At 43.5% G+C, this 9,397-nt stretch overlaps 1 protein-coding gene across 1 annotated transcript; it reads left to right on the top strand.

Moving 5' to 3' along the window:
• Positions 1 to 7,953: 7,953 nt before the first annotated feature.
• Positions 7,954 to 8,928, top strand: LOC138443424 (olfactory receptor 6E1-like). The gene has a single exon (XM_069595789.1). It carries the CDS (start codon positions 7,954 to 7,956, stop codon positions 8,926 to 8,928), a length of 975 nt encoding a protein of 324 aa, XP_069451890.1.
• The last annotated feature ends 469 nt before the right edge of the window (positions 8,929 to 9,397 follow it).

The raw sequence follows: 9,397 nt of genomic DNA, 5'->3' as shown, positions 1-9,397 counted from the left end.
TTCTGCTTCATTGACTACATAAAAGCCTTTGACTGTGGATCACAAACTATGGAAAAGTCTTAAAGAGATGAGAATACCAGATCACCTTACTTACCTTCTGAGAATCCTGTATGCAAGTCAAGTGCAACAGTTAGAACTGGACATGGAAGTCAGTTAATTAGTTCAGTCATGTCCGACTCTTTGCAACCTCCATGGACTGCAGCATGCCGGGCTTCCCTGTCCATCACCAACTCCCAGAGCTTGCTCAAACTCATGTCCATCGAGTCGGTGATGCTATCCAACCATCTCATCCTCTGTCGTCCTCTTTTCCTTCTGCCTTGAATCTCACCCAACATCAGGGTATTGTCTAATGAGTTAGTTCTTTGCATCAAGTGGCCAAAATATTGAAGCTTCAACTTCAGCATTTGTCCTTCCAATGAATATTCAGGACTGATTTCCTTTAGGATTGCCAGATTTTATCACTTTGCAGTGCAAGGGACTCTCAAAAGAGTCTTCTCCAACACCACAGTTCAAAAGCATCAATTCTTCAGTGCTCAGCTTTCTTTATGGTCCAACTCTCACATCCATACATGACTACTGCAAAAACCATAGCTTTGACTCTATGGACCTTTGTTGGCAAATAATGTTTCTGCTTTTTAATATGTTGTCTAGGTTTGTCAAAGGTTTTCTTTCAAGGAGCAAGTGTCTTTCAATTTCATGGCTGCAGTCACCATATGCAGTGATTTTGGAGCCCAAGAAAATAAAGCCTGTCACTGTTTCCATTGTTTCCCCACCTATTTGCCATGAAGTGATGGGACTGGATGCCATAATCATTGTGTTTCAGATGTTGAGTTTTAAACCAGCTTTTTCACTCTCCTATTTCACTTTCATCAAGAGGCTCTTAAGTTCCTCTTCACTTTCTGCCATAAGGGTAATGTCATCTGCATATCTGAGGTTACTGATATTTCTCCCAGCAATCTTGATTCCAGCTTGTGCTTCTTCCAGCCAAGCATTTCACATGATGTACTCTGCATATAAACTAAATAAGCATGGTGACAATATACAGCCTTGATATATTTGACATGGAACAACCAGGGAAGTAAAGTAAGTTGTATTCCTTGGAGAGACTGGTACTGCTATACTTGACATGCATTCTAATCTTATTTGATACTTTTTCAGGCTTTCCTGGTGGCTCAGATGGTAAAGAATCCTCCTGCAACACAGGAACCTGGGTTCAGTCCCTGAGTTCGGAAGATCCCCTGGAGAAGGGAACAGCTTCCCACTCCAGTATTCTGGCCTGGAGAATTCCATGGACTATAAAGTCCATGAGGTTGCAAATAGTCGGACACAAAGAGCAACTTTCACACCTCATACACAAAGTATCATCTATGCACTGTACATTATGTGAAATGCGAGGCTAGATGAAGCAAATTGGAATAAAGATTGCCAGGAGAAATATCAACAACCTCAGATATGCAAATGACACCATCCTTATGGCAGAAAGTGAAGAGGATTTAAAGAACCTCCAGAAGAAGATGAAAGAGGAGAGTAAAAAAGCTGGCTTAAAACTCAACATTTGGGCTTCCCTAGTGGCTCAGTGATAAAGAATCTGCCTGTCAATGCAGGAGACATGGGTTCAATCCCTGGTCCAGGAAGATCCCAAATGCTGCAGAGCCACTAGGCCCATGTCCCACAGCTACTGAAGCCCAAGAGACCAAGAGTGCATATTCCCCAACAAGAGAAGCCATTTCAGTGAGAAGCCTGTGCACCACAACCCCTGCTTGCTGCAACCAGAAAAAAGCCCAAACAGTAATAAAGACCCAGCACAGCCAAAAATAAATAAATAAATAAAAATTAAATTAAAAAAAAAAACACTCAACATTCAAAAAACAAGATCATGGCATTTGGTCCCATTCAGTTCAGTTCAGTTCAGTTGCTCAGTCGTGTCCGACTCTTTGCAAACCCATGAATCGCAGCACACCAGGCCTCCCTGTCCATCACCAACTCCCACAGTTCACTCAGACTCGCGTCCATCAAGTCAGTGATGCCATCCAGCCATCTCATCCTCGGTCGTCCCCTTCTTCTCCTGCCCCCAATCCCTCCCAGCATCAAAGTCTTTTCCAATGAGTCAACTCTTCGCATGAGGTGGCCAAAGTACTGGAGTTTCAGCTTTAGCATCATTCCTTCCAAAGAAATCCAAGAAATCCCAGGGTTGATCTCCTTCAGAATGGACTGGTTGGATCTCCTTGCAGTTCAAGGGACTCTCAAGAGTCTTCTCCAACACCACAGTTACCTAATGGCAAATGTATTGGGGCGGGGGGGGGGGGATGGAAACAGTGACTGCAGATGGTGACTGCAGCCATGAAATTAAAAGACACTTACTCCTTGGAAGAAAAGCTATGACAAATCTAAACAACATACTAAAAAGTAGAGACATCACTTTGCCCACAAAGATCCATCAAGTCAAAGCTATGGTTTTTGCAGTAGTCAGATACAGATGTGAGAGTTGGATCATAAAGAAGGCTGAGCACCAAAGAACTGATGCTTTCAAATTGTAGTGCTGGAGAAAACTCTTAAGAGTCTATTGGACAGCAAGAGCAAACCAGTCAATCCTAAAGGAAATCAGTCCTGAATATTCATTGGAAGGACTGATTCTGAAGCTGAAACTTCAATACTTGGGTCACCTGATGCAAAGAGCTGAGTCACTGGGAAAGACCTTGATGCTAGGAAAGATTGAGGACATGAGGAGAAGTAAACGACAGATGAGATGAGATGAGATGGTTAGATGGCATCATCAACTCAATGGACATGAGTTTGAGCAAACTCTGGGAGATAGTGAGGGACAGGGAAGCCTGGGTGCTGTAGTCCATGGATCACAAAAAGTCAGACACGACTGGCAAATGAACAACAAAAAAAAATGCACTGAGTGCTCCATCCATCAGGACACCTACGGAATAAAGACCAGAATCTCAATGAGAACTGTATTAGCCTCTGGCTCCAGATATCTCATAAGGCTGTAACCAAGGTACAGGCTGTGACAGTAGTCATCTCAATGCTTGTCTAAGGGAGGATCTGCTCCCATGTTCACTACGGCGGCTGTTCATTGTCATGAAGTCCTTGCTGGCTATTGGCTGGAGACATGAGTCCCTTGCCATGTGGGCTTCTCTGCTGCTGCTGCTGCTGCTAAGTTGCTTCAGTTGTGTCCGACTCTGTGTGACTCGAGACAGCAGCCCACCAGGCTTCCCTGTCCCTGGGACTCTCCAGGCAAGAACACTGGAGTGGGTTGCCATTTCCTTCTCCACTGGACAGCTAATAATATGGCTTCCTTCAGAGCAAGCAAGAGAGCAAGAAAGGATATGCACGATGGAACCACAGTCTGTTTGTAACATTCTCAAAAATGACATCTCATCCCTTTCACTGTATTCCGTTCATTAGAAGACTATCACTAGGTACAGCCACACACAAGGGGAGGGGATAACACATGGACATGAATATCAGGAGATGGGTCATCAGGGCCCCCTTAGAAGCTATCACAGGCACTATGTCAAATCAATCCGTGACACCAAGTACATAGGCTATATCATGTCTAACTGAAAATTATGAAAGTTCTGGTCGACCAGAGGAGGTATACAATTTCTACAAGCACATCTCAGCAGGTGCCACGTGTGTGTGCCATGTACACTTCTTAACCTCAGCTATCCAGTCCTATAAGCCTACTTCTTATAAGTTATTGATTAGTCATGACTCTTTACCGGGAATAAGGTGACTACACATGCAGTTTATATGAGGTGACCAGGTGTTTAGAAAGTGAGTTGGTAGCCACCTGACTACATTAAGGATAGCCAGACTATCAGGAAAGATAACCCTCGTCAGATTAACCCACTAATGCACTTAGAGAACTGAAAGCCTGTCATTCATTTGCCTTTTCAAACATATCATTGGCTCCTAATCATACCCTTTCTGACAGTCATGCTACATCAGCCAGTTTTCTCCAGTGCACAGAATAGTTTGGTGACCAAAGAAAGTGGGATTACAAAGTAGTTATAGCTTGAATGGCCCAAGGACCAAGACGAACACAATTTCAACATCCTTTTACAAAGATTCACATAATAGAGAGGATGCTCAACGGGGACTGGACACCATCTCTGTTTTGTTCACCACTCATAGTCATCTTAAGTACACAGTATAGAGTCTAGCACAGAGTAGGTAAGTAGGTACTCAATAAACATTTATTGAATCAATGATTAATTAATTAATTAAAGGTCCTTCACCTCCACAATCACTCCAATTTATTCTTCAGGTCTCAAATTTATAGAGATGGAAATACCAGAACACCTTACAGCCCTCCTGAGAAATCTGTAAGTAAGTCAAGAAGCAATAGTTAGAACTGGACATGGAACAACGGATTGGTTAAAAATTGGGACAGAAGTACATGAAGGCTGTATATTGTCACCCTGCTTACTTAACTTTTATGCACAGTATATCATGAGAAATGCCAGGCTGATGAAGCACAAGCTGGAATCAAGATTGCCAGGAGAAATATCAACAACCACAGATATGCAGGTGACACCACCCTTATGGCAGAAAGCGAAGAGGAACTTCAGAGCCTCTTGATGAAAGTGAAAGAGGAGAGTGAAAAGGCTGGCTTAAAATGCAACATTCAAAAAACAAAGATCATGGCATCCAGTCTCATCACTTAATAGCAAATAGATGGGGGAACAAAGGAAACAGTGACAGACTATTTTCTTGGACTAAAAAATTACTGCAGATGGTGCAGCCATGAAATTAAGACACTTGCTGCTTAGAAGAAAAGCTATGACAAATCTAGACAACATATTAAAAAGCAGAGACATCACTTTGCCCACAAAGATCCACAGAGTCAAAGCTACGGTTTTTGCAGTAGTCAGGTACAGATGTGAGCTGGATCATAAAGAAGGCTGAGCACCAAGAAACTGATGCTTTCAAACTGTAGTGCTGGAGAAAACTCTTGAGAGTCCCTTGGATAGCAAGGAGATCAAACCAGTCAATCCTAAAGGAAATCAACCCTGAATTATTGGAAGGACTGATGCGGAAGCTGAAGCTCTAATACTTTGGCCACCTGATGCAAAGAGTTGACTCATTGGAAAAGACCTTGGTGCTAGGAAAGATTGAAGGCAGGAGGAGAAAGGGATGACAAAGGATGAAATGGTTGGATGGCATCGTTGACTCAATGGACTTGAGTTTGAGCAAACTGCGGCGGAGGGGTTGTTGAAGGACATGGAAGCCTGGGTGCTGCAGTCCATGGATCACAAAGAGTCAGACATGACTGGTGACTGAACAACAACAACTTTATGTAACTCCATCAGGAATACCTTTCATCATCCTTCAGTCTGATTTAGGATATCCTCTGAGCTCTTTTTCAGACACTAATCACAATAGTAATTAATATTTATCTGATTATTTAATGTCTGTCTTCCCCACAAGATACTGCCTGTCTGGGGCATCTAGAGCCATACTTATCACACAAAAGCACATCACAAAACTTTTTGAATGTTTTATTGACTGTGTTTCTTTGTTACAGTTAAAATTCATTAGAGGTTTCTCAGTTTCTCGGTCAAAACAAAGTAAACTTTAAATCCCAAAATTGAAGAAAGTAAGAGGTAAGGGACTTTCTTAGGTCCTATTACCACTGATGATAATGAATCTCCAGGGAAGCATAGCTCCATCCAGTAAGAGAATAACATGAATCTCTAAATTGGTTAAGTTTGAGCTCTGCACCTTCTGTATCTCTGAACTTCCAAGGAGACCAAACAGAATCCCAAGCAGTCCAAGACAAAGAAAGAGTCTGCTACAATTATTTTACCCCAGAACTCTCTATGGACACCATACTCCTGGAAGGGCCAGAAATCTCTTAAGCCCAACTGAAAAGGAGTTATACTAATCAGCATCTATTGATATCTGTCTCCGCCTTACTATATGAGGGATGGAAGAATAATTAAATAGGTTTTCATGTCCATTTCCCCAGGAAATTGGTCCAGTGGTAACACAGTGATGGATCAGGAGCAATAGAAGCTTCCTGAGAAACTGGTGAAGTTCTGGGAATATCCAGAGATTGTTACTTTCTGAGGACAACTGAGAATATGTGGATGCTGAGAGTCAGGGAATATTTCTTAAGAGAGATTGGTTGTTGGAAAATATGAATATTTGCAGACACTGTGTACAAGAGAACAGGACCTGTCTGTGCCCATGACCTTAGAACATGTTACAGCTCTGGCGCGTCCTTCACTTCGCGTCTCTGGTGAGCCCCCAAGAAGTGTACTCCTCGGGCGACCCTGCAGGGTTGGGAGTTTCCTGTGAAAATCAGGAGTCTGCCCTCATCAGAACTGCCTTGAAGACAACTGAGCATCTCACCTAGTATCTAGTGAGGTAATCTACGTTGGTGCAGTTTTTGGTGTGGGGAAGGGGAACCTGATTCCTCTGGATGCTCTGGCTGGAAGCCTGCCATCTGTTTTCAGGTGTCCACTGGGCGGCTGTGGCACAGCTCACTTCTCTGATTTTTTGCATCATTCTCAGTATCCCGACTCAGGAACAGCTGATGGCTCACAGAATCATTATGACTTTCCTTCACTCTATTTACAGACAGCCATTTATTTCCCCTTTGTCTCTCTCAAACTTTTTTACTCAACTCTTAGTCCAAATGGGCTCATTGTGCTGGCTTCTTTTCTGATTTTGAATTTAAGTTACTTTATAAGTGATAATAAAAATAATAAAGAGACAGAAGAAAAATCACCCGCCATCCTCCCATCCTGTTATGGCAATTATGCTCATTTTCCTGTGTTCTCATCCAATTCTTCCCCATATAAATACATATTTTACACAGCTATACTGCAGTGTGTTATCATATCTCTGAGGCAGGCTTATGACATTAGTTTCTGCTCCTGTCTCAGAGAGAGTCAGCTCTTCTTCACAGAAGCTTGCCTTTACCTGTTATTTCTATAAAGGACAAGCAATGGCAAGAATGCCTACTTCTTTATCCAGATCTCTAAGTGAATGAAGCCACTCAGTCGTATCCAACTGTTTGTGATCCCATGGACTGTAGCCTACTAGGCTCCTCCATCTGCGGGATTTTCGAGGCAAGAATGCTGGAGTGAGTTGCCATTTCCTTCTGCAGAGGATCTTCCCAACCCAGGGATCAAACCCAGGTCTCCTGCATTGCAGGCAGATGCTTTACCATCTGAGCCATCAGGGAAGTCGGTAAGACACTGTTAAATAATGTAAGAACTAAAAACAAATAATAATAATAATGTAAGAACTAGAAAAAACACAGACATATTCTCTAAAATTGAAATTGAACCAATGAACAATTCTAAATATGAGCATTTATCATTATTATTCTTCATTATGATTACTTAGGAATTTATCCCAAAGAAGTAATCGTGATGCCTAATTTACAAATACATGTTTTATTCCCACTGAAGAAGCAGAGTTTGATGAAGTTAGAGAACTGGCCCCAGACAAGTTAGTAAATGATGGAGCTCAGGTACAAACATGAAGTCTCTAACTCAAATGCCTCTGTAACAAGTTCTAGAGTAAATTTTCCATTAGTGTTTTTGATAAAGGCCTGTGACCAATGGATGCAGGATTTGCAGAGGAAATATTTTACTTTATTTGAGAGACCCCTTAAAACATCTGGACAAATATGGGGGGAAAAATACATCATCTGATCAAGATTTAAAGGGACAAACATTTCCTAACAGACACAAGAAAAATGGGGAAAGAATTGGTAAAGGCAAAACTTTCCCCAAAAAGAATATCAGATAATTGAATCAAAGTATGTAACTTGATGCTAACTCACTGAGGGATCTGGACAACTGGCCTGAGAAGGGAGGAAAAGGGACCTGCAGGTTGAAGAAATAAAGGATTCCTTCAGCTCAAAATCCCTCTTTCCTTTCAGTTCCAAGTGTCCTCAGATACCCCAGAACATCACAACTCCTGATGCTGCACACCTCTGATTGGTCATTCCCAGCAGAGGCCAGAGGAGCCACGGGGAACCACACCACTGTCACCAACTTCATCCTGCTGGGGCTCTCACATGCCTGTGAGCTGCAGATGCTCCTCTTCCTGGGGCTCCTCTTGACCTACCTGCTCACTCTACTGGGGAACCTGCTCATCGTGGTCCTCACCCTCATGGACAGGCGCCTCCACACCCCCATGTACTACTTCCTCTGCAACTTTGCTGTCCTAGAGATCTGGTTCACCTCGGTCATCTTCCCCAAGATGCTGACCAACATCCTGACCGGAAACAGGACCATCTCCCTGGCAGGCTGTTTCCTACAAAGTTTTCTCTATTTCTTCCTGGGCACCACAGAGTTCTTCCTACTGGCAGTGATGTCCTTTGACAGGTATGTGGCCATATGTAACCCCTTGCGTTATGTCACCATCATGAGCAAAAGGGTCTGTGTCCAGCTAGTTCTTTCTTCTTGGGTCACAGGGTTCTTTATCATCATCGTTCCAACTTTCCTCACAATTCAGCAGCCATTCTGTGGTCCCAATATCATTGATCATTTCTTCTGTGACAGCTTTCCACTCCTGGAACTCATATGTGCAGACACAAGTCTGATCGAGCTTCTGGGTTTCATCCTGGCCAACGTCAGCCTCCTGGGCACTCTGTCCGTGACGGCCACCTGCTATGGCCACATCCTCCACACCATCCTGCACATCCCCGCAGCCAAGGAGAGGCAGAAAGCCTTCTCAACCTGTTCCTCCCACATCACTGTTGTCTCTCTCTTCTATGGCAGCTGCATCTTCATGTATGTCCGGTCAGGCAAGGGCGGCCAGGGGGAGGATAGGAACAAGCTGGTGGCCTTGCTCAACACCGTGGTGACCCCAGTGCTCAATCCCTTCATCTACACCCTGAGGAACAAACAGGTGAAGCAGGTGTTTAGGGAGCAGGTGAACAAGCTCTTCTAATAAACCTGTGGATCCAAGAGGCTGTACATAGGATCCCCAGTCAAGCTAAGGGAGCATCAGGCCTCTGCAACAGATGGAGGTTTTCTCATCCAGAAAAAGCTTGATGACATGTTTCTGGGGTGCCAGTCACTGCGCAACTCAGCATCAACTCATAAGCTCTGTGGCCCCTCAAGGCATTTTTAGTAGTTATCATATCTGAATATTTCTCTTCATTCCATCAACGTCTGCTTGGCTTCCCAGCAGAATATAAGTTCTTTGATGGCAGGTACTAGCTCTATTGGAGAAGGGCATGGCAACCCACTCCAGTATTACTCCCTGGAGAAGCCCATGGACCAAGGAGGCTGGTGGTCTACAGTCCATGGAGTCACAAAGAGTCGGACATGGATGAAGTGACTTAGCGTGCTCACACACACACACTAGCTCTATAATTCACCATAAGCCCCAGCAACAATCCATTGTCATAGACCAA

This window comes from Ovis canadensis, chromosome 7, assembly GCF_042477335.2.
Source record: "Ovis canadensis isolate MfBH-ARS-UI-01 breed Bighorn chromosome 7, ARS-UI_OviCan_v2, whole genome shotgun sequence".
Taxonomy (NCBI): Eukaryota; Metazoa; Chordata; class Mammalia; order Artiodactyla; family Bovidae; genus Ovis; species Ovis canadensis.
Note: the sequence above shows the minus strand (reverse complement) of the source record. Positions and strands in the feature narration are given on the sequence as shown.